Consider the following 25,569-nt stretch of genomic DNA (forward strand, 5'->3'; position numbering starts at 1 on the left):
TGAAATATTTATCTCACTATCCCCTGTAGAAGTTGTTGTACATGAGTGCTTTATGGGCATCACTAAATTAAGAAATTCATAGACTGAACACGGAACTATTTATTGAGGCCACAAAGACAGGCCTAATTCAACAAATCCAATCCGACACTGTTGCTTGATGTGCACACACGACCACACCATCACTTCTGTTCCTCTTCAAACTTAGGTTCTGCCAAAAAGGGAAAATGAAGTGTCAGTTTGGGGGAAAAAATCCTACAGGAAGAGTTCTGCAACACGGTACTAGCAAATTACCAGAAACTAAATGCGGAATGTTTTTCCTGAGAGCAAATATCTGCAGCTTTAGCTTGGCAAGTATACAGCAATCTTTCCCAATGTTCAAAGGATCAGGGTCAGCAGCAAGCACTACTACTGAACAATATTATAATGAATGAATCCGTATGAGATATGAGTTGTGCAGGATCAATGCCTTGTTGGATTGCTTTTGACCCAAGTTATTACCACATTTAAAAACATGGAAACAGTAAGATGGAAAGACCAACCAAAAATAGTGCAAATGTTAGGTAACTGAGATAAAAAAAAATACTTGAGATTAATGATCAGAACTGTAGTATGGACTCTAATCTATCTCTGCCTGTAAACTGCATATAGGTTTGTACACCTTGTTATGCTGCATCAGATATAACATTTTAAAATAACATATAAAATTTGTCATCAATTGTTTTATACATTTTGTTTGTTACAGCAGATAGAACATTTAGTGCAATTTACCACTTAGTTATTTACTTTATTCCCAGAAATCTTGAAACAAGTCTTGAATGCAGCACACACACACACACTGAAGTATGTGCAAAACTGAACCTAATAACACCTTACAAATTGGTTGTTCTGCCCACAACCTCTTTATGAGTGGATGGTCCAATTGCTGATCCATTTCTACACGTTCACATATTAACACAGGATACTTCCAGAAGCTTACCCTCAAACTTGAAGTCCGGAAATTTAGTCAGGTCTCCACCGCCATATAACCTCTGGAGTTTCACAATTTGTTCATTCATTTCTTTCTCATAGACTGGGCCAGCATCAACAGGGCCACCAGCTTTCCTACAAATTTAACAATTAAACCTTTACTTAATAATGACTTTAGAAGGTTACAGAAACCTAAGCAAGTGCTTGTTTTAAAATGGTAGTAAACTGTGTTCATGTGTTAGCTTGAGAGGTTAAAATCCAACTCTTTGTGACTACAGGGAAAGACCTTCTGAATGTCACCTCACTCCTTAGGTTTTTGTTGTAGGTTTTTCGCGTTGTACGGCCATGTTCTAGAAGCCTTCTCTCCTGAAGTTTCGCCTGCATCTGTGGCAAGCATACTCAGAGGTTGTGAAGTTTATTTTTTTCTTTATTTTTAGACCACCCTATCTCCCCCGGGAGGACTCAGGGCAAATATTCAATGCCTGGTATATACCAAAACATTACAGGAATAAATAATATGGAATAATAAGAGCATTGCACTAATCAAATGAAATTAAATATCAAAATAAAAACACAGAACAATTAATCACTAAACAAGTACATTTAAAAGCATGGTCAACAATAAAACATCTAACAGTCAGCATAGTTAAAAATGAGGTAAGCGTTTGGCTGTTAGTTGTTCTTAACTTACATAATGGCCATAAAGTACAGATAGGATAGCCTGATGTCTTATCTGTACAACTACTCTGTTCACAGAAAAAAATCTGACAATATCACAACTACAATTAAGAAATTGTAACTGTGGCCAACACATATGTTGGTGCTTCAAATCTTAGACCTATTTCTGGGTATATTTGACCTGATGATTCCAAAAATGGCACCCCCCCCCCCTTAACTCTGGTTTTTGAAACACAGAAAATATGCCATTTAGTGGTTTTCATCTGTTCACCCATAATAAATTGTGATAACCATATCTAAGACACTAGAGTTAATGCAGCCTATCCAATGCAGTTTTCTGAACCTGCACCTCAAAGTACCTCAGGAACAAGTCTAAAAAGCAAGACAACAAGAATAATTTTTTTTCCTGGGCTGTGTAATGGGAGAGATCTTTCACAATAGTGGGTGTGGCGAAGGAGAGAGGTTGAGGAACGGAATTCTTCAAATGTTGTATTTAAAGAAAGAGCTAAATAAATTAGTTTTTTCTTCTTTCTATTAACCACTAAAGGAAGTGGTCAATTGTTGGAAGGCTTAGAAAAAATGGACAAGAGTTCTGTTCCACTGCAATATAGCACATGATTTGTTGGTTGTGAACATACAAAACCTATAGCACTTTGTATGACAGAAGAAATACGGCTGACTACTCAAGAATAGTATATATCAGACACTTTAGGTTTGTTTGGTTTTTTTTGCATATATATATATATACACACACACACACACACACACACACACACACACACACTAGCTGTGCCCTGCCACGCGTTGCTGTGGCCTTTAGTAAGAGTTTTGAAGTCTCTGCCTGGGCTCTCTTCCTTCCTTCACTCGCCCTCTTTCTCTCTCTCACACTCCTTGCTTTCCCCTCTTTCTCTCTCTCTCTCTCTCTGGCATCCCTCCTTCCTCCCCCTTCTTTATGCTTGTGTAAACCTGAGTATCTTCTGTTGGTCATGGGGGTTCAGTGTGGCATGTTTGCCCCAATTCTGTCGTTGGTGGGGTTCAGGATGCTCTTTGAGTGTTGGTGAACTCTGAATCCCAGTGACTACAACTCCCAAATGTCAAGGTCTATTTCCCTCAAACTCCATCTGTGTTCATATTTGGGCGTATTGAATTATGCCAAGTTTGGTCCGGATCCGTCATTGTTTGAGTCCACAGTGCTGTCTGGATGTTGGTGAACTACAACTCTCATACTCAAGGTCAATGCCCTCCAAACCTTTCAAGTATTTTCTGTTGGTCATGGGAGTTCTGTGTGCCCAGTTTGATCCAGTTCCATCATTGTTGGAGTTCAGAAGGCTCTTTGATTTTAGGTGAACTATAAATCCCAGCAACTCCAGCATTACCAAATGACAAAATCAATCACCCCCAACCTCACCAGTATTCAAATTTGGGAGTATTGGGTATTTGTGCCAAATTTGGTCCAATGACTGAAAATACATCCTGCATATCAGATATTTAGATTACCATTCATAAGAGTAGCAAAATTACAGTTGTGATTCACTCCTGGAAGGAAAGGGGTGGGGCGAAGGGAGGGGGCGGGGTTTGGAGAGGAAGAAGACACGCCCCCTCCCTTCCCTCCCTGACTCACTCCTTCCCTCCTCCCTCCCCCTCCGGAAAGACACGCCCCCTCCCTTTGCCCCACCCCTTTCCTTCCAGGAGTGAATCACGGAGGGAAGGGGTGGGGCGAAGGGAGGGGGCGTGTCTTTCCGGTGGGGATGCGGCGAGGCTTGGAGTGTCCCTTTCAACTCTATTCTATGGATGTAATGCCGCGCGGGGGGTGTGAAGGGGCGAACGCGCGCGCGCGGGGGGGGGGGTGAGGGGCCATGTGTGCGCGTGCGCCGGGGGGTTTGCACCAATGCGCATGCTCAGTTGTTTTGCCGTTTTTTGTGGTTGTTGTTGTGTGGTTTTGATTTCTGAGTGGATTAGTTTGTACCTAGTGGGTTGTCCTTGGGGCATGGCAATTTTGGTAGAGTTTTGTGGAGGGGTTTTAGAGTTTTGCTTCCCCGTTGCACGCCAGTAGGAAATGTATAGATATAGATATAGATATATCTCCTACCATTAACACTAACTTCCTCTCATATATTATTCTAAACAATTCCAAATAAAAAAATATTCTGTAGCTACAGGAAGTTTGTTTGTGAATGCTTCAATTATTATCTACACGCAGAATTAGGGCAACAAGTTAACACCCTTTTAGTTTTGGAAATTAAAGCTTCAGCTCAATTCAATCTACAGTTATGACATACAACTTGATGTTTGTAGGTCTTCCATAAGAGATTCAGAATCAGATTCACTACTGAGGTGTTCATTTACTTACTGGCTTTTTGTGTTATAGTCTCTGATCTTGTCCACAAAGAGTTTCTGTACAGGATCAAGTTCCTTTGCCTTGTTAAACACAATGGCAGAAAAGCCAATATTTCTACGTAAGTGGATTGAGAGTGTTGAATGAAAAATAGAAGAGAACCTAAACAGCTGTTGAAGAATCATGATGAATTTGTAGATGTTTCAACTGTAAAAATAAGATAAAATCAAGTTATACATCAGCTGCTTCACACCTACTCCTATTTCCAGGATTCCACCCCCTCCCTCTGCTCTTGCAACCCTCTCAATATGGTTTTTGAAGATATTGTTAAATACTTTAAGATACTAAGTATTGTGGATATTCTAGTCCTGTTATATAAAGTGTGGTAGTATAATGGTGTCTCTTATATAGAATGGAAAACGCAAGCATAACTTTTTTGATTTTTAAAAAAATACTTCAAGCCATGGATGGCTAAATCTGTGGATATGGGGGGGGGGGGGGGGTCAACTGTGCAATTTGTTTCTTCTCTAATTTCAAGCAGGAAGTAGGTGCCAAGGGCTACAGGGTAGACAAGGCCCATTCTAAAGGCGAAATGTCGTCACTGCCTTAGAACCTGAAGCTGGAGGCTCTTCTTCATCTTCCTTCTTCTTGCCTATTTAGTTGACATCCCTACAAAATGGGAGCAGCAAATAGAACAAAAAGGAGGAACATCCCCAGTTTACCTTACCATTCCCCCGCTTCCTTTTTAGATCCAAAAAGTAAAGTAAAGTGAACACACAAATGACCACAGAAAAGAAAAGGAAGACATGGCAGCAGAAGGGAAAAGGCCATGGAAGAGGGAAGGCATTACAGAAGCATTCTAATATCCTACTGTTTAATACTGCACTAATGTGTTTATCTATTCCATAGCTTTTTTTCTACTGCTCATTGACTAAAATTGTTGGAGATAGCAACCTTCTCAAGCCTTCTCTATTTATTGTTTTGTCTGTTTATAATGTGTTGTTTTATTTCCTGAAGTGTATGTTATTTGGTTTGCAGTTTCCTTAGCTCTATATACTTGAGGCAGTGGGAGGGGCTACATTTAGAATGCATTTTAAACATGATGACAGTTGAGGAATGACTGTTGAGCCTTGAGTCAGCTTGAATATAGAAGTCTGTTTTTCAGTCATATGTCAGTGTAGGCAGTTAGAAAACTGTTGAGGCTTGAGTTCCTTTGAAAGTAGACTGTTATGAAAGAGAACTGTACAGAACAATACGGGTTTTGAAGATATTGTTAAATACTTTAAGATAAAGATTCAAACTGATATATTTTAAAGTTTAACTTGACAAGAAATGTGACTGTATATTTAAATACATTAAGTTATGATTAAAACAAAACAAGTTATTTTAAAAGTGTAGTTAAATCTTTGTCTGCTGAGAGCATCGACTAGAGACAAGATATTTACGAGCCCAGCGATCATCCATTACTTAATGAACTAAAAGAATACCCTCATAACTCTGCTACCCATCAAGTTATGATCCTAACAGGTCATAATCCAAAATCCCCAATAGGTTGTGATCCTAACAGGTCATCATCCTTATCCCATTAGAAATAAATAATACATACACACACAAAGAGATATATCTATATGTTGGAGGAAAGGCTGCAACCAAATAGAATTCCTGCCTGAAGAAATTTATTAGATTTGATGTGCTCTCTCTCTCCTTCTGCATTCAACTGGAAGCTGTTATTAATCTTTAAACAGATGGGGTGGGGAATGGCAAGAAGAACAAAGATGATTAAGAAACAGAAAATCCAAAGGATTATTATGATAAACACGAAGACTTTCTCATAAAGGCCTACCACCATCCTGCAAGTTCTTTCCCTAATCCTTATTTTTATGATGCTGGCAATTTCAATAGGACAAGGAATTTCTCTCTTGACTTATTGAAAGGCATCCAAAAGATAACAAGGGACCACTTTAGTTTTTAAATACTCCGTGAGAATGATAGGGAAAGACAAAAAGAGATAAAGGAAATGACAGTGCTCACAGGCTCTTTTGATTGTGTATGTGCTTCAAGCTTCCTGTGAACTTAGAGCCCTTCCACAGAGTCACATAACTCAGAATATCAAGACAGAATAACCCACAATATGTTCTTTGAATTGGGGGCCCTTCCACACAACCCTGTATTCCAAAATATCAAGGCAGAAAATTCAACATTATCTAAATGTGGACTTCGATAACCCAATTCAAAGCAGATAGTGTGATTTTCTGCCTGGATATTCTGGAATATAGGGCTGTGTGGAAGGGCCATGGGATGTCTGAGGGCCCTTCCACACAGCCTTATATCTCAGAATATCAAGGCAGAAAACTCCAAATTATCTGAGTGTGGACTCAAATAACCCAGTTCAAAGCAGATATTCTGGGATATAGGGCTGTGTGGATATCTGAGTCCACACGGTCATATATTCCCATTCAAAACAATAACTCTGGATTTTATTCGGTTCCTTTTTATGAAAGTTAGGGCCCTTCCACACATCCCTATATCCCAGAATATCAAGGCAGAAAATCCCACAAAATCTGCTTTGAACTGGGTTATATGAGTCCACACTCTGATAATGTGTGATTTTCTGCCTTGATATTCTGGGATATAGGGTTGTGTGCAAGGACCCATAGCCTAGGATACCTGGCATTCATTGGTATTCATTCCCACTCAAGTACTAACTAGAGGGAACAGTACTTATGGCATCTGCTGCCTTGAGGTCAGTGGTTCCCAGCTGTTGTTTTGGACTTCTGCTCCCAAAATGGAAGGGAATAACGTCCTTCTTGTTCAGCGTCCGAATACGCCACTAATTCAAAGACGAGGCGGGTTTAAAAACCCCTCCCAGCACCGCCAAGGAAGGCCAAACCTGAAGAGCAGGCCCGGTGGTTCCCCTTCCGCCTTGCCTTCCCTGGGGCCTTCTCTGGCCTCGCTCAATCCCGGGAGCAGCGCCGGTCACCTTGCCCGAGCCTTTCGTCCTAGAGCGGGCCTGGCCCCGCCCACAACCCGCGCAAAGGATTTCGGGAGCGCCGCGTTGAGAATAAGCCACCGCACGCCCGCCGAGGCCGCCTTTTGTCGTTCCGCCTGAGGAGAGGAGCGCCCCCTCACTCTATGGTGACTTACTGTTCGAAAGACAAGAGAAAAAAAATCTTGGGAAAGGCGACTTTAAGTCTCTTGCACCGGAAGCCGTAAGGCTCATTTCCGGTTTGTAAAAAAAAAAACAAAAAACCTCACACCGTGGTGCGAGCTGTATAAGCGCCGAGAGGTGGCAGCAGCGGGCGCCGCGAGGGATGCCGGGAGGTGTAGTTTTGTCCCCTTTGGCGGGGGACGGTGTGTGTGTGTGTGTGTGTGCGCGCGTGCCTCCCTCCTTCCCTCCCTCCCTCCCCCGCCAGGGCCCCGCGCGCAGGCCTCTCCGCCGGAGTCGCAGCGCGCGCAGGCCTTTCCGGAGAGCCGCCGAGTCCCAGCGGGAGAGCGCGGCCGGAGGGTGGGGGCCGCGCGGGTGTCTTTTGTGGCCGAGGCCGGTGAGTGCCCGAAGGCGCGGAGGGGAAAGGAAGAGGAGGAGGAGGGAGGGCCGCGGAGGGGGAAGCGCCTGGCTGGCGCCGTATCCGGGAGGGAAGGAAGGAAGGGAGGAAGGAAGGGAGGGAAAAAAGGAAGGAAGGAGGGGGTCTCGTGGCCTCGGCGCTTCTGGTGTTTTGTTTCCGTTTCTGCCCCGCGCGGCGCGAGTCTCATTTCCGTTCCGAGTTCAAACAACAAGGAGGCGCCGCCGCGGGCGGGAAGCAGGCCAGGAGAAAGAAAGAGGGGCCTGGGAAGGGACTCTGGGCATGGAGGCGCCTTCTCTGACAGGGGGCGAGGCGGGAAAGGGCCCCTCGCCGCCCTCCGCGTGGCGCCTTCTCCTCCCCGAAGAAGAAGAAGACGGAGGAGGAGGATATAGGGCTGCCCCTCCGCCCTGCTTAAGGCCCCGTTTCAGGGCGAGGAGGTAAACAGCCCCCTTCCTTTGAGGCGAAGGCATTCCTGTGGGTTCTGGGCAGGGCTCTAGCCAAGGGGTGTGTGTGTGAGGGGGGGGGGGTCACGGGTTCCCGACGCCCAGGTTGAGAAATGCTGGCTTAAGGCCGTCCAGTCCAACTCCCTTCACATAATCAGAGCCCTCCTGACAAAGAGCCATCCAGACAGAGATATATGATTCACACACACATATGTATATGACAGATATAGTATCATAGATTTGAAAGGGACCTCTATAGAAGGACAATTATATGTTGCATGTTCCAGAGTAGGCAAACCAGACAATCTCTACATCAGCACTGACAAAGAAACAACCAGGAATACTGTTTACTCACAAACATATATTAGAAACCAACAGTTTCTCGTTACTTAATTTTCCAGATCACCAGACTCTGCCACAGCAACGCATGACAGGGAATGGCTAATTTTTCAGGTTAATAACAACCTGGTTTACTCATAAATTTTGACTGGTTAGCCAAAGCCCCAAGCTAAGTCTATGAGAAGCAAAAAATCAAACGAGTCCCTCCAGAATTGCAGGCACTATCTCAAGCAAATTTTGACAATTTATTCACACTGTCATTACTTGCAGCAACCAACTTGGCCTACCCGTAAGTGCCAGTCAAACCCTAAGGCAGTGGTTTGCAACCTTTCTAATTCCTAATACTGGAAGGGATTGGTGGGCATTGACCTTCCACTCTACTTCAGGTTGCTGGCTCTGCCTTTGTATCTGGCCAGCAGTACCTCACGACTTTTAAAAAATGTTTTAATATATTTCACTCCTCTCAGTCGATTTGAGTCCCTCCAAAAGTTATCCTGTTCTGGAAGATCAAAGGGCCTGGAAAACTTCAGTGGCCTTCCTTTTTCTGTTGGCTAAAGCCATAATTATTCATTGTGTTAAAGTTACCCAAAGAGTAGTTAGATCACTTCTACCAGGGCTTTTAATCTCTCCCCCCCCCCCACCCCCTGGCTAATGTCCCTTTTCAGCATCACATATAGGTATATAACAGGCATGGGCAAACTTTGGCCCTCTTTCCAGGTGTTTTTGACTTCAACTCCCACAGAACACAGAAATGCTAGACCACTCTAACAACCACCATGTCAGACTAATGGTCCTAATGTTGGAGAGTGGTCCTTAGTCAAAGTGGTCCCTGGTTTAAAAAAAAGAAAAAGGGGGGGGGGTTGAGAACCACCAATTTACAGTGATGGCACTGCACTTGTAAAACGAAAGTAGGCTCTTTGTTTAATTTGTTTATCAGATCAAAGAGTTTTCAGTGGAATTAACAGCCTAATATTATTTATTTATTTATTTATTAGAAGAGTCCTTGTAGTCTTAGTAGAATGCGTGTCTAAGTTGGGCCTACACTTCTGTCCTAAACCACTCAAATGGGAATCTGATTAAAGCACTTGCTCTTTCCTCTAATACACAGTACATGAACTAGCAAAAATTGTTTGTTTCATTTTGTATATAATGTGTGGATTAATCATTTGTACTTAATTTGCAGGCCATCTCTTGAAAAATTTCAGACATGACTAAAAGAGAATCAGACGAGCTAATAGAAATTGAAATCGATGGAACTGAGAAACAAGAGTGCACTGAAGAAAGGTATACAGAAAAGTTTTAAAAATAAAGATTGGAGAGGAGGAAATCTTCCTTGTAATATTTTTAGCTTAGGAAGAATATTGGGGTTTGGATTGTTAGTCGATAGTCACATGAAGAACGTATCCTTTTTCTAGAGGGGCTTCATGTGATTCTTCTCCACATTACAAGCTATTTAAAATTTGTTAAAATGAGGTCAATTATTTAGATACTACTCCAGAAATGTTTTAAACTAAAACTTTTAACATAAACACAGCAGAAAACTTCTTTTCACTCTAATTTCAGCATTGTTGAGCAAACATATACCACTGTAGAATTTGTGAGTCAGGCAATTGATATCAATGAACCAGTTGGAAATCTTAAGAAACTACTGGAACCAAGGCTTCAGTGTTCTTTAGAAGCACATGAAATCTGTCTACAAGATATACAGGTAAAGCAATACATTTTTTTGTGAATGAGAGTTTATATTAACTGCAGTTGGTTGAATTATTGACTCTTCTCTCATTTCTACCCTCATAAACTAATCTTGTGGGAACATGAGAGAGGGTATTCTCAGAATTTATCTGACATCACTTCCTAAAGAGGTCAGAGTTACCTACCCTTTACTGTCCTTCTGTTTGCAGATGAAAACTTTTTTATTGTGACAGATTTTGGAAAATATTTCTGATTTATATAATTTAAATGGTTATAATTCTATATATTCTAATACTTTAACATTCTAGGGGTATTTTTTTATCTTTACTTGTTTTTATTGCTATTAGCTGTCTTGACTTACAGGAAAAAGGCAGAACATGAATGCATAAGATACATAAATGATAAAAGATTATGGTCAGAGTCCAGTGGTATATTACTGCTGGGTCTCACTCTTTCTTCTAGAATTAGCATCCTCCTTTCCCTACCAAACTCCGGTGTACCCTAGATACCTGCTCCAAAGGACTGGGGACGTCCCTGGAACAGGTTTTTGGCTGAACAGAGAGGTGGAACTGATGGGAAGGTGGAAGAACACCCGAATTCTGCTGATGTTGAATTGCAGTGATATAATTTACTCTGCAGAGGTCATAAAATGTAAATGTTATAATGTTATAAACTAACAGTTATTTAAGCAGTTTGAAATCTATTGCTTTAAAAAATGAGAAGTTTGCTAGTATCAATATTTAGAACAAACAGTTTACAATTTCCTAAATTTATTTTTATGTTTTCAAGTTGGATCCAGATCGCAGTCTTTTTGATCAAGGTGTCAAAACAGATGGAACAGTGCAGCTTAGTGTCCAAGTAATATCGAGGCAAGGTAAGAAGTCAGTCCGACAGATATTTAATACTTCCTGTAAACAAATTCATGGATGTAGATTTATTACACACTGATAAGTGAACAGCTTTTGCTTATAAATTATTTTCTCTTTGAGTGTTTACTTTATGAGTACTTCAGCTTATTACTAAAATAGTACACATATAATGCAAGGGGAATCTCATAATTATACATATCAGTACTTGGCAAATTGAATTCAATTTAGCATTTTGAAGTTTTTGTAGTCATCTTCAGAGGTTTGTGACTTAGATGAAATATTGTTTGACTCATAATTGTATCGGAATAATTGAAAACATTTTAAGTCAAAGCATGTTCAGCATTTTTAGCATAGACAATTGGCTAGCATTTGTGGCTGATATAAGAATTAATAATGTGTAATGTTCCAGAAATATTTTAAAATTACACTATTTAGAATTTAATATAAATCTGACAACAGAGTTCTCAAATTGTTTTTTTTTAATTGTTGTAAGACATTATCTCAGGCAGTTATGGCAAATCTTTTAAAGACAAAGTGCCCAAATCGAAGGTGTAGACGGTTGGGTGAGCAATCAGCAGGCAGGCGAGTGGGGGGAGGGATGGCGAGTGGGGGGCGGGCCACAGACCGCATGCCAGGAGAGATCTGCCTTACGGCTGACCAGGAGCACCTCTGTCTTGTTAGGATTTAGTTTCAATCTGTTTTCCCTCATCCAGGTTAGAGGTAAAGTTCCAAAAGCCCAATTCCCTATCTAGTGAACCCTTGGAATCTGAAGGGGGATTGATTCCAGGACCCTCCATTGATACCTGTCCAGTAATATACAAGGATGTAGTAAAATGGCAAGATGAAGTTTCCTTTTTGGATTTTTTAAAAAATTCAAACCATGGATGGTTTTCCCCCCTGTGGATAAAGAGTGCAGACACTGAATGTAAAGAAAACTGTGGAAGGATGGTTTAGTTTCTATAAATTGCTTTTTTAAAGTTGTTCATTTATTTATCCTTTCTTTCTATAGGAATAGAACCAAAGTTAAACATCCTTGAAATTGTAAAGCCAGTCGAGACAGTTGAGGTGGTGATTGACCCAGATGCCCACCATACTGAGACTGAGGCACATCTTGTTGAAGAAGCTCAAGTGATAACACTAGATGGGACAAAACATATAACCACCATATCTGATGAAACATCTGAACAAGTAACTCGGTGGGCGGCAGCATTAGAAGGCTATCGTAAAGAACAGGAGCGCTTAGGAATACCATATGGTACGAAGTTATTTATATTTTTGCACCCTCATCCTTTCATGCTCCTAAGGACTTTCTTCTATGCCTCTTTGTGGTTACTTTCCATCATCTTTTCTGTAATTTTTGTGTTGTCACTCCCAAATATTTTATTTTCTTCTTTTCAATGTCTGTTTCTCTTATGTATACACAAGTATAGAAAGACTTGTCTAATCTTCAGGCTTTCTTCTTGGTTATAAAACGATTATGCAAAGGTATATATAGTTTCAGTTGTGAATGTTTTAACTGTATGAGTTCAGCATTGATGCTTCATAAGTGAGAGATGCAAAGATTTATACTGAATTTTATATTTTCTTTTGAAAGACCTTGGTGTATTTAAATGTATCACCTAGGGGGAATATTGCATTTTGATTATTTTCAAACTGTCCAATTGTAATAGATAAATATGTTTTCGAAGAACTGTTTCATGACTAAAGTATTGTATATCAGTTTGTAAGAGTTTTGGCAACTCTGAGTCCCCTTCGGGGCTGAGAAGGACGGCATATAAATTCAGTAAATAAACAAATTTGTGGATAATTTTAATAACATTCAGGGTCTTGCTAATTCAAGACTTGATACCAGGCAGTTTCACATTGATTAATTATTATGTCAAATATCTGACATGAATTCAGAAAATATGTGACATTTTAGTATATGGGAGAGTGAATATTTTGCATACAGAAGATTCCAGATTCAATCCTTAGCATCTGCTAAAGAAGCATTCCAAGTAACATTATTGAAAAAGAGAAGAATTGTTGGATTAACTGGAGGTTTGGTTCAGATGCAACATTAAATTGTGCATGAATATAATAAAACTTGTGCAGACATGAGCCTTGTACTTAATATCCTTTTGTTCCTTTCCAAGTTTTGTAATTTTAAACTTTTGTTAGTTTTTTTTTTGAACAAGCTTACATCTGAATTTGGTTTGTTCTATCCAAAGTTGATTTAAACAAATCAGATAGTGATTTCAGATACAGGTATATTGATTTATCAGTAGTGATTTCAGATCCAGGTATATTGATTTATCAGTGCCATGAAAAACCACATATTCCCATATTTATAGTTAACAGGAAATACATTTGTTCCAAATTACACCAGGGAGCTCAAAATCCTTTCTTTTTTCTATAGCAGGGGAGATAGCTTTTGGAAGCATTACAACCTACATCACAACAACCATGATTTATTGATACATCTGAACTTGGCTAATATAGTAGCATGTTCTGTTTGATAGTACAGTTGTGGGTTATGGAGAAGAGACTGCATAAAAACAATTTCCCAGAGTGGTCAGCTATGAATCACACATTTGGTATATTCCTGCGCTCGCGCAGGCAGCAACGAACATTCTCGAGACTATTTTTGACCGTTAGTGTAGCCCCGTCCATTCTCCCAGTCAGTATAAATAGCCCAGTAGCAGAGCTACTGCCCAGTTCTTCTAATCCGCCGCTAAAAGCAGCAACGGAATCAGAGACTTTACAAATAATCTAAAAACTAATATTAAACCAGAAGGAAGATGTCTACCACTTCCTTCAAAAAATGTGTATCGTGCCCAAATAAGATTCCAGATAACGATGCACACCTTAATTGTCTACTATGTCTAGGAGAGCGACACCTCTCCCAAATGTGCGCCATCTGCAAGGTGTTCATGCCACAAACCAAAAAGAATAGAGAACTGAGACTGAAAGCTGCTCTCTACGAGCAAGCCCTTCTTCTATCTACACAAATAACAAGATGAAACCGTCGGAGCACCTCTCACAAAAATGAATAAGAAAAGTCAGCCAGCGGCGCACCCAACGAGCACACAAACCGCTGATATCAGAATAAGAAATAAGAAAAACACCAAGCCGAAGATCCCCTCGCGAGAGGGAGAAACAGTGCCACAACACCCTAAAACAATGGTGCAAGCGGCAAAGGAAGCTCCCTCGACAGGGGAAGCAGGAATAGTGGGCAAGGGGGTGACCCCAAAAATCCCCACTGATCCCTATAATAGGGATCAAGAGGACAAACAGGCAGAGAAAGAGATAAATGCTTCAGAAGCCTCTGCAATGCCACCTACCTTGACCCGCACAGCAAACAACAGTCAGGACTCAATTATGGAGGCATCGATCCTGGCACCGCCTCCTCCAGCCGGGCCGTTTGGGGAAGCCTCTCCAAAACACGGTCAAGTCCGCCCTCCATCTCAAGGCTCAGCAAGACTGGGGAGGCGTCGAGGCCACTCCATGTCAAGGAGCACTTCCAGCTCCTCCTCCAGCTCCTCCCCCTCTCCCAGAAGAGAGAAGAGATACAGAAGAGGGAGGAGCCGGAGAAGCTTCTCTTGCTCATCTTCTATGTGGATGAGCAGGCAAGAAATACCCCCGATGCCAATAACTTCTCAAGGACGTTTCTGGCACATAACTGCATAAGGGGATGGTGATTCTCTTCTTCTGGGGGATATTGTTGGATCTGTTAAGACAGTTAATTCTTATAAAGTAACTTTCCTAAGATAATATTACTATAATACAGTTTCTTTCTATGAAAGAAACTGTATTATAGATCATTATAATAGGTGATGTATCACAGTTCTTTTTGTTCATAAATGTGCTTGATCTACCTGAAATTGCTGTCAGTTGGGTTGTTATAATGTCTTATGTTACTATAAAGAAGTGTTTTGTGGAATCTATGGTGTAACATTTAAAAAAATACTCAGAATCCTTCTTTACTTTCTTAGACCCAGTACAATGGTCCACTGATCAGGTGCTACACTGGGTAGTATGGGTGATGAAGGAATTCAGCATGACTGACATAGACCTCAATACTCTTAGTATTCCTGGGAGAGAATTATGCAGCCTCAGTCAAGAGGACTTCTTTCAGAGAGTCCCTCGGGGAGAAATCCTTTGGAGCCACCTTGAACTTCTTCGAAAATGTATGTGAGTTTTTTTCAGCAAGTATTTGTATTATGACAATCCTAATTATCAAGCAGTGTATGCAGGCACAAAATATGGCATATAAAAATATTATTATTTTTTAAAAATTATTTGTACTCCGCCACCATCTCCCCGAAGGGACTCGGGGCGGCTAACAAAGCACTCCAAAGTGCTGCACATAAAATAAAAACAATCACATAGACATAAAAGTGATAAAAACATAAGCAAGCATTCATAAAATATCACATAATCAAGGCCTTTAAGGCCTTTTATCTACAAAGTTCAAAATAATTCCTCATTCCTCCCTTCTACCCTTCTTGCATGATACTCATACTGTTTTGTTTCTAATTTTAATATTCTCTTCAAAATAATAGTAATGTTCATTCATATCTAATATTTTCAATAAAAGTGTCCCTCTAGGTTAAGCCATGGCATTCATTTGAATAAGTGGTACATTTGTTGTGTCTTTCAGATGTGTTGGCTAGTCAAGAACATTCTGGAGAAATAGCAACAGTTACTATTGATCAACGTAAGTTGTAGTTCTATATTTTTTCTTTAAAAAGAATACAAGTTTTCAACCTATTTTCAACTTGGAAGGATATTAGAGTTTCATAACTTATTCCAGTTTTGAAGTTCATGAGCTGTTGCACTTACACTATGGTTTCTGCTGAGCATAATTGAGATTTGGGACATCTGAGACTCTAATTGTTAGGCCTTTTGGGTAAACTAGATGGAGTGGGCAACTTCCAAAGGTTTTGAAACCAATATATCTACCCTCTTAAAACTCAAGAGTGCTACACCTGTGCGCTATCAACCTGCACCTATGATTCTCTGATTTTTGCTTTGCTTTGTTTTGTTTTGCATTTGATTTGATATTTGCATCTTCTAGGGGCTTCTTTTAAGCTTTAGGAGCCAAAATTGCAGTGAAGGAACGAGTTACACATTGTAGAGAATATAATTGGCCCTTCTAAAATATATTTCATGAGTTCGAAGCCAGCCTGGGTTGGAGTGGGTTTCCAACCAATTGTGTGTAGCCTGTTGTCGACCTTTGCAACCCGAAAGACAGTTGCATCTGTCAAGTAGGAAAATAAGGACCACCTTAAAGTGTGGGGAGGCTAAATTAACTGATTTATGAGGCCATAAAGAAGACTCCAGCAAAGCATTCCAGCGGGGAAGCATGCGTGGAATGCGGAAGTGCTTCATTGGCGTTGCAGATGGACGATGAAAGTAACAGCTTCCTGGTGGCCAGAAAAAGTTAAATAGCTTCTGTGTATGTCTGTATATGTTTGTATGTCAAAAATTGGCATTGAATGTTTACCATATATGTGTACACTGTAATCCGCCCTGAGTCCCCTGCGGAGTGAGAAGGGCGGAATATAAAAGCTGCAAATAAATAATTAATAAATAAAATCAGTAGAGGTCCTGAGGGAAATACAGAGCCCATGTGCTTTGCTTCCTCTGTTCTCGATGTCTGATAGTCTCACATTTTTAAATGCTTCATAGCATTGGTTTCTGGGTTCACAAAAACTGAACAAAACTACCAAAATATTTCATCTCCAGTTTTATTAAATTTATTTATTTATTTTATTATATGTACACATTGCAAAGGTTTTTGAAACAGAGCTCATAGTTCAAATGCACCCGTATCACATTAGTAATAGATTATTACATGTTACCTGTGTTTATAGCAGCACATTGTAATGTGTTCACATCAGATGTTTGTAATACTTCAGAAGATTCATCTGCATTATAGTCTGGAATAGCAATTCCTTCATGTGCTCCTTTCACACATTTGTAATTCTATTGTTTAATGTTTTTATCTCTGTAGCGGTGCAGATTATACCAGCTTCTGTACAGCCTTCTACTCCAACTACCATTAAAGTTATAAATAGTACTGCAAAAGCAGCAAAAGTGCAGAGAGCACCAAGGATTTCAGGAGAAGATAGAAGTTCACCTGGTAACAGAACAGGTATTTTTTTTCCAAAAACCAACAGATTATAAATATATACATAGCAGATATACTAATCTGTAGGACTAATTATAAAATCCACGAGGTCCTGTTTTATTTGGACAGTGATAACACCATATTGTCATTTTTAAAAATCCCAAATATACAGGGTTTTTTTTTTTTTAAAAAAAAATACAAAATGAAGTATGGGGCGTCTTATCTTTCCCCTTTTAGCTTTCTGTTTCATATTTTATTTCAGTATTTTAAGCATCTTCTCTGTCAGAACTTTGAAATCATTTTTATTTTCTCTTTCTCTGTTTTACCTAAAAAGAGGTGATAAATTATTTAGTAAGACATATTAGAGGCCCTAACTGAATCCGGCTTTGAAGCAGTGACCATAAGCCTCTGTACTCAAATATATGTCCTGCTGGACTTCCCAGGAAGCATGCTTGTATCTGAATACAAGTTTCCATTTCCAGTAAGGCAAGAAAGTAGAAAGGTGTCTAAAGAAGTCAAGGTGGATTTATAAAGAATTTTCAGATAAGCTGAGATTGAACTGAAGAAAAGTGGAAATCCTCAAAGGAGAATATGAATAAATACCCAGGGAAAATACTAAGACAAACCACAGTTGAGAATGATTTCAGGCTTTCTGTAGAGCAGCGTTTCTCAACCTGGGGGTCAGGACCCTCTGGCAGAGAAGGTTGAAGAGCTCTCCACCTGTCCTTCTCTTCCCACCAAAAGCTCTCTTCCTGCTGTGATTGGCTGGCCTCTCAGCCAAGGAGAGGGATGTTTCTGAGACGCCAAGTGGAGAAGAGCAGGCATTCTTGGCACATGGCAGCATGGTGCACATGTGCAGGCGAGGGAGAGTGTGAAAATCTGGAGGGGGGCTTGCGCAGCGAGTCCCTTTAAGGCATGGGGGTTCAGTGTGGGAAGTTTGGCCCAATTCTATCATTGATGGGGTTCAGAATGCTCTTTGATTGTGGGTGAACTATAAATCCCAGCAATTACAACTCCTAAATGTCAAGGCCTATTTTCCCCCAACTCCACCAGTGTTCACATTTGGGCATACTGAGTATTTGTACCAAGTTTGGTCCAGATCTGTCATTGTTTGAGTTCACAGTGCTCTCTGGTTATACGTAGGTGAACTACAACTCCAAAACTCAAGGCCAATGTCCACTAAACCTTTCCAGTATTTTCTGTTGGTCCTGGGAGTTCTATGTGCCAAGTTTGGTTCAATTCCATCGTTGGTGGGGTTTAGAATATTCTTTGATTGTAGGTGAACTATAAATCCCAGCAACTACAACTCCCAAATGACAATATCAATCCCCCAACTCCACCAGTATTCAAATTTGGGCATATCGGGTATTTGTGCCAAATTTAGTCCAGTGAATGACAATACATCCTGCATATCAGATATTTACATTACATTCATAACAGTAGCAAAATTACAGTTATAAAGTAGCAAGGAACATAATTATTTTTGTTGCTACTTCGTAACTTTAATTTTACTACTGTTACAAATTGTCGTGTAAATAACTGATATGTAGGATGTATTGTCATTCACTAGACCAAACTTGGCACAGATACCCAATATGCCCAATAATAAATAAATGTCTGGCTATTCTTAGAGAATTCACTTCTCCAGGGTCTGATGAACTGTATCCAAAACTAACAAACTAGCAGATGTAGTCTTGGATACACTGTCAATAATCTTTGAAAATTCTTGGGGATCAGGAGAGGTCCCAGCAGATAGAAGGAAGGCAAATATCATCCCCATCTTCAAAAATGACAAAAAAAGGATCCAAGCAATTACTAATCAGTTACTTTGACTCAATACCAGGAAAAGCTCTAGAAGAGGCCTGCACAATTTATGGCCCTCCAAGTGTTTGGACTTCAGTCCCTATAATTCCTGACCATTGGAACAGGTGGCTAGGGCTTCTGGGAGTTGGAGGCCAAAACACTGGATGGTCACACGTTGTGCAGGCCTACTCTAGAACAAATAGTTGAGAGTATTCTTACATTGCAGGAGTTTCAGATAGCCCCTTAGCTTTAATTTAAATGTTTTGAAAGTGATAGCACTGACAGCTTGCTAAGGGAACAGATATTTAATTGTATTTTATTTTGCAGACATTAACACACCTGCAGTATTTATTACAAACTGCTTCAGTCAGAAGCTCAGAGTTTTTGACACCGTCTGCTTCATGCATTAGTGCGACAAAATGAAATGTCACAAAAAATGAAACAAGATTTTGGAGTAATGGATATTTTAACGAGCTAGATATTAACGATAATATTTGGCATATTTTATACTTCAAAGAGTTTACATCACTGAAAGTCTTGCTTGCTATTTAATTTTATTTGGTCCTAATAAACTTTTGTATTTCCCTCTCTGCACACACATGTATGGTAACAGGCTAACACAGCTATCTCCTTCTATACAGGATTCTTGGCTTATTAGATTTCTGCATATTAAATCTTTAGTTAGGTCAAATTCTAAAAATATTTTAAGTTCTAATTACTTCTATCTTCTATAGGAAATAATGGTCAGATCCAGCTATGGCAGTTCTTGCTTGAGCTTCTGACTGACAAAGATGCTCGGGATTGCATTTCATGGGTTGGTGATGAAGGGGAATTCAAACTAAATCAACCAGAGTTGGTTGCACAGAAATGGGGTCAACGTAAAAATAAGCCTACCATGAACTATGAGAAACTCAGTCGAGCTTTACGGTAAGTCAAGAGCATGTTATTTTTTAATTTAAATAAATAAATAAATATCCAAAAAAAATTAGGGGGAGAAGTTCCATGGGAGGTAGCCTTTCAGCAGAGGTAATAGAGTCTCCCCTCTTTCCCATCTATCTGTTTTTCACCTAAAGGAATAACCACTGCTTGGAGAAAGTGAAGGAGGACAGCTAGTCTTTCAGCTAATTAATGAATTGGCACTGTTTCCTCTCACCCCTCTCCTGTTGGGATGACTACTGTGAGATGACAGTGCAAAACTGCTCGTGGGGGTTCAGATTAGTTTTCATCTAGTTCAGCATCTTGTTTTGGCAGCAATTGCATGGGCCTGCAAAGCTTCACAAGCAGAGCATGAAAACTGCTAGCTCTTTTATTGTTCATCCCTCAGCATATGGTTGCATTTGTGCAGTCTTTATATATAGGTGATTGATTTCCTGTTACAACAATCAGTATAGTTACCAGGATTTAGTAGAAGTAGTACCTTCTCCTAAATGTATAGTCAGTTAAGGGCTTGCTTTACTTAAACCAATTCACTCTGTCAGTTGAATTAACTAAAAATATGAAAGTCATTTGAATGTAAACTATCCCTGACACACAAACTTTTTATGAAGCTGCTTGTCAGTATATTGAGGCTATGTACTATAAATTCTTCTCCGATAATAGTAGTATTAATGTGATACCTCATGATGTTTATTCATGTTAGTGTAATAAACATTTTGAATCTGTTACTTGAGTCTCATATTTAAGTTGGGCTGAATCTTTCAAAAGACTAGAGCTTGGAAGCATTTATGTTTTTGCTGCAACTCTTGGGAACCTAGTAGTTGCAAACTAAAAATAATAATAATAAAATTTTCAACTTTTCACATTTATGTATTGAGGAGAAAGGCTTTGTAATATATCTTGATAACACAATGCATTTTCCTCAAGTTGGAACTGACAGAAAACTCCACTTTGTGTGGACAGACTATTGCTTTCCTTCCTTAATTAGTAAAACAACTTCAGTTGGCCCAAGTATGTGGCTGAACCCTCCACACTCTCCAAATGTAGGTAGTATATTCCTTCTTAAGTAAAAATGGCATTTAAAGGTTTACCTTTACCATAAGGAAAAATTCATAGGTAAAGAGGGAATGGGATGACAACTGCATTTGCTTTTCATTGGAGCCATTCATCAGGTTTGCAGATGACACCAAATTGGGAATTGCTCCAGAAGACAGGAGCAGAATTCAAAACGATCTTAACAGATTAGAGAGATGGGCCAAAACTAACAAAATGAACTTCAATAGAGACTAATGCAAGACACTCCACTTAGGCAGAAAAAAAAAGAAATGCAAATATACACAATGGGGGACACCTGACTTGATAGCAGTACATGTGAAAAGGTCTTGGAATCCTTGTGGACAACAAGTTGAACATGAGCCAACAATGTCATGTGGCAGCTAAAGAAGCCAATGGAATTTTGGCCTGCATAAATAGGAGTATAGTGTCTAGATCCAAGGAAGTCATGCTGCCCCTCTATTCTGCCTTGTCAGACCATACCTGGAATACTGTGTCTAATTCTGGGCACCACAATTTAAGGGAGATGTTAACAAGCTGGAACATGTCTAGAGAAGTGCTACTAAAATGACCAGGGGTCTGGAGAATAAGCCCTATGAGGAGCGGCTTAAAGAGCTGGACATGTTTAGCCTGCAGAAGAGACAGCTGAAAGGAGACATTGTGACAGCCATATATAAATATGTGAGGGGAAATCATAGGAGGGAGCAGGCTTGTTTTCTGCTGCCCTGGAGACTAGGACGCAGAACAAATGTCTTCAAACTACAGGAAAGGAGATTCCACCTGAACATTCAGATGAACTGTTAGAAGGAGGGTTTGGAACAAAGCTCCAGTATTGAATTTGTTTATTAATGTATCATTTTGTGTCAGTCAGATTTAGTTACTTTTCAAGAACGTTTGGTTTCCTTTTATCTCTTAATGAAGGTATTACTATGATGGGGACATGATCTGCAAAGTCCAAGGCAAGAGGTTTGTGTACAAGTTTGTCTGTGACTTGAAGACTCTCATTGGGTACAGTGCAGCAGAGCTGAACCGGTTGGTCACAGAGTGTGAACAAAAGAAACTGGCAAAGATGCAACTTCATGGCATTGCACAACCGGTCACAGCAGTTGCATTAGCTACTGCATCTCTACAGACAGAAAAAGATAACTGAATACCCCGGACCAAAAGCGTGGACGCATGAGGCCTTTATTGTGTACTGAGCAGTTTCTGGTCTTAAAATGGGAGCTTCCTTTATTCCTTAGCAGTTCAATATGCATGGTTTTTCTACAGAAAATCGAGACTTCCATGATTGAGATCTTTTTTCACTTAAAGGTATATATTTCATGTTTATTGATGGCACTCCACAGACAAGAATTGGCAAGAAGAACCCAAATTTGTTGGTGATATATTTTGCCTTACTGATGTACCCCCCCCCCCAGCATTTTAGGAAACTGAAGTGTTTGCAAAACACAGCAATCACTATTTTGAGTTCAGTTTTTTGCACTTCTCTTCAGCCACAAGACAGGAAGTAATATATTTCCAGAGAGGAAGTAGCTTCTGCTTGCCATGCTCTTTATTATGTAAACATGCCAAGCTGTAAGGAACACTGAGAAGTATAGGCCCCCTCAGGTAATGTTTCTTTTCATTAGCAAAAAGAAGAGTAATACAACAAGAACCGAAAGATATCCCAAGTGTCAGTCCAATGAGGTCAAAACCAATTATGAATATTTTGATATAAAATGTAGATAATGCACATATTTGTGAGAAAGAGCTTAATTATCTGGAGACATCTTGCAAAGTTTAATGTCTGGAAAAAAATCAATATTTTTCCTGTTAGGAGATGCTATTTCTCATCCAAAGAATTGGTTTGGTTTGTCTTAATTTACACTGCAGAGTATATCAGCTGATTTTGCATATACTTGCACTATAGCTGAATATGAACTGAAGACTTATGTTAATCACAGACAGAAGTCCCTTCCTGTTTGGAAGCAAAGCATAATCTGTGGGTAAACTGGTAAGAAATGGAAGTTTGACTTCCTTATGATATATAGACTACCGTATTAAAATAAAAATGCGGTTTCTTCCTTTAAATTACTTGGTTTCCAAGCTGTTGTTTTGGTGCTTTGGAAATAAAAGGGTGCATTATTATTCAGATTAAACAAAATGTAGTTCCGTGATTTGGTAATATTTGAAGTGAAATACATTTTAAATCTAGATGCAGTAATGCTAGTGCTTTGTTTATTCCTGCATATTTTTTTGTTATGATCTTTTAATCACCATATAAAACTTGGAAAATACATTTACATCAATTTTTTTTCTTCTTCACCTTAAAATATGTGTTGTATTGTATGTGTGCTTATATGTGTGTATAAACACACATATAAACCTGCACACACACATCAGCACACACACCTGTATCTAATTATTTAAAATTATGTTCCAAATGTGGGCTTTTTAACTATAATTAAAAGAACAATGCTGTTAGAAAATGTGATTTCATATAACAGAAAAACTGCAAATGGTTACACAATAGGTCTTCATCCTTCATGCATAAATCATTCAAAATTGAGCATTAGGCTTAGAGTAATAAGCAATGAGCATAAAATATGGCATAGCTCTGGCATATTGGGCAATACCTATCATTACCTTAAGAGTCCCAGTAATTTCAACAAGCCTAGTAGTAGTTTTCTTGCTGAAAAAGAAAAGAAAAATTCCATAGTCCTGAACTATCATCTTAGAAAAAGAAAACATTTAACATACGTTGACCAGTTAAGTCCAGTGGGGCTTGCTGTATATAACAGAACACATAGTTCAATTTTGTTTTATCCTTCAAACAGAATATATTAGGTCATTTCTGAAGGATAATTATAAGAAAAGAAAAGTCCACTTTCATCACATTTCACTTCTATGCATAGCAGGAGCTGTTAGCTGAGAGCAAATGGGGTGCAACTCTGTGAAAGTGGGCTGTAGTATTGTGCAGCATCAAGACAGGTAATATTAGTCTTATTTCTAGTTTATATTCTCCTCTTAAATATATATTTGTAGTGTATCAGACTTCTAATGTTTCATTGTAGAAGGCTGTAAATTAAATACATGTAACTACAAGGCTGCATGTATTTAATATTGTCATAGATATATTGAGCTATGCACATAATAGACTAAGCCATATTAGGGGTAATGGCAAATGGCTGTTCTTTTGTATACACTGGATTGTTTCCTGACCTTTATATTTTCAGTATACTTTATTAGCAGATTTGTTGGATGCGTTAAATATTTTACCCATTTATAAAGCATTGATGTGTTCAAAAAACACTGGCTTGGGTCCACACTTTGTAATGCTTTATTAGACCCATTAAAACAAAAAAGTTAGTCATGACTAACATAAGTTCCATTAGTTTCAGTGGATATACCTTCGGTATGACTTTACTTAAGTCTAGTCCATTACATGTTCAACAGATTTTTTTTTGTGGGGGACAATCTGTGACTAATTTGAGGTCTTCAGTAAGAGGGTATGGATTATTGTATGTCAGACAGCTCCGAGTGGCTGTCAGAACTAAAATATAAATGTTATATTCCCAAATTTTTGTAAATTGAGAGGTTTTGCATACATTTTTACTCTTTAAGGACACATATTCTGATAATTATGTATTTCTTTTTGTGTTGAATTTTTTGGTAATTTTACATGAAACAATTATTTCTATTTTTACTCTAAAATATTTGTGCATAAAATTGTCAATATAGTAAAGTAAGAAAATAAAATTTTACACAGCAAAATGTTTTGACTTTTGTGCATTTTGAAAGGGCTTTGTGAGCAATTTTAGCACGCATAATAGGTTGGATACAGACTTTGTCATGTTTAGAGTAGACCAGTTGAAATCAATTTGGTCCAGTTAGTCATAGCTGTATGCACAGTTGATGTGCACTAAGCATGACTGAAGTATGGTTGAAACCAGTAGTGCAATAATAGCAGAAGAAGAGATTACACACATGGGAAAAAATAATGATCTAAATCCAACATGAAGCTAGAAGCTGACTGCCAGTGCAATGGCATTTGTTCATATCTGTTCTCCCTTGCAGTGCTCCTCATTGCCTGAAAAACAGCAGACTTCATTTCCCAGTCTTCAGAGTAGGTTTTAGGAGTCCAGGTTAGACTACAGTGAGGAGAAGGAATGGTCCTCTTACTGAGGCCCCTTCCACAGATGAAAAAATCCCACATTTTCTGCTTTGAACTGGAATATATGGCAGTGTGGATGCAGATAACCCAGTTCAAAGTATATATTATGGGATTTTCTGCCTTGATATTCTCGGTTATATGGCTGTGTGAAAGGGCCCTGAATGCAATCCTAACTACCAAAAGTCATCAAAAGGTGAATTGGAGTAAGACCTCTTTCTGCCTTCAAAATGAGGCATCTGAATATATTTCAGACCCTAAGATAGCCTTCCAGGGGCTATAGCATCATGACCTTAATTTTCATTCTTACCATTGCAATGTCAGACGATATAATGTGTGATATTAATCAAGATGAGTTTATTTTAAAATGTGCTGAAATATCTGTCTATTTCAAGACTTCATTCCACTGATTCTTTATGCATTTTATTCCTTCTTTTAAGACTGGCACATAAAATGTCCATAACTTCCATCCTCTGACATTTCTAGTGTTGAATGCAGCAGAGAAAAAATTGACCACAACTTGAGGTTCGCCTCAAACACATCCAATTTGAGGTCACATGCTTTTATGAAATCATAATTACGTTTACATTTGATACTAAATACATAAAACAATGTACCTTCCTTACTGGC

General features: G+C 39.2%; 2 protein-coding genes across 7 annotated transcripts; one reads left to right on the forward strand and one right to left on the reverse strand.

Annotated features, from left to right (window-relative positions):
- Positions 1–81: 81 nt before the first annotated feature.
- ATP5PF (ATP synthase peripheral stalk subunit F6) lies at positions 82–7,211 on the reverse strand. Of its 4 annotated transcripts, none has more exons than XM_060770480.2 (4): positions 7,124–7,211; positions 3,995–4,186; positions 977–1,101; positions 82–208 (listed from the first exon to the last, which is right to left on the reverse strand). In XM_060770480.2, exons 2-4 carry the CDS (start codon positions 4,162–4,164, stop codon positions 180–182), a joined length of 324 nt encoding a protein of 107 aa, XP_060626463.1. In that variant the 5' UTR covers positions 4,165–4,186; positions 7,124–7,211; the 3' UTR covers positions 82–179. The 4 variants fall into 4 exon arrangements, with proteins under 4 accessions (XP_060626463.1, XP_060626465.1, XP_060626462.1 ...); XM_060770482.2 differs by lacking the exon at positions 7,124–7,211 and adding an exon at positions 6,960–7,049; XM_060770479.2 differs by lacking the exon at positions 7,124–7,211 and adding an exon at positions 6,870–6,966.
- Positions 7,030–24,542, forward strand: GABPA (GA binding protein transcription factor subunit alpha). Of its 3 annotated transcripts, none has more exons than XM_060770477.2 (10): positions 7,030–7,114; positions 9,505–9,605; positions 9,885–10,029; positions 10,803–10,887; positions 11,892–12,137; positions 14,857–15,051; positions 15,525–15,581; positions 16,881–17,021; positions 19,535–19,727; positions 21,711–24,542. In XM_060770477.2, exons 2-10 carry the CDS (start codon positions 9,529–9,531, stop codon positions 21,937–21,939), a joined length of 1,368 nt encoding a protein of 455 aa, XP_060626460.1. In that variant the 5' UTR covers positions 7,030–7,114; positions 9,505–9,528; the 3' UTR covers positions 21,940–24,542. The 3 variants fall into 3 exon arrangements, with proteins under 3 accessions (XP_060626460.1, XP_060626458.1, XP_060626459.1); XM_060770475.2 differs by lacking the exon at positions 7,030–7,114 and adding an exon at positions 7,401–7,521; XM_060770476.2 differs by lacking the exon at positions 7,030–7,114 and adding an exon at positions 7,705–7,976.
- The last annotated feature ends 1,027 nt before the right edge of the window (positions 24,543–25,569 follow it).

Source organism: Anolis sagrei, chromosome 3, assembly GCF_037176765.1.
Source record: "Anolis sagrei isolate rAnoSag1 chromosome 3, rAnoSag1.mat, whole genome shotgun sequence".
Lineage (NCBI taxonomy): Eukaryota > Metazoa > Chordata > Lepidosauria > Squamata > Dactyloidae > Anolis > Anolis sagrei.

Bases quoted from the DNA above. Each gene is read 5' to 3' on its own strand.
- ATP5PF (XM_060770480.2), bottom strand. From the start codon at position 4,164: ATGATTCTTCAACAGCTGTTTAGGTTCTCTTCTATTTTTCATTCAACA. The intron at 1,102-3,994 runs GTAAGTAAATGA...TTAAATTTGTAG, and splicing joins GACTATAACACAAAAAGCCA to GAAAGCTGGTGGCCCTGTTG. The intron at 209-976 runs GTAAGCTTCTGG...CCTTTTTGGCAG, and splicing joins TCCGGACTTCAAGTTTGAGG to AACCTAAGTTTGAAGAGGAA.
- GABPA (XM_060770477.2), top strand. From the start codon at position 9,529: ATGACTAAAAGAGAATCAGACGAGCTAATAGAAATTGAAATCGATGGA. The intron at 12,138-14,856 runs GTACGAAGTTAT...TTACTTTCTTAG, and splicing joins GCGCTTAGGAATACCATATG to ACCCAGTACAATGGTCCACT. The intron at 15,052-15,524 runs GTATGTGAGTTT...TGTGTCTTTCAG, and splicing joins CCTTGAACTTCTTCGAAAAT to ATGTGTTGGCTAGTCAAGAA.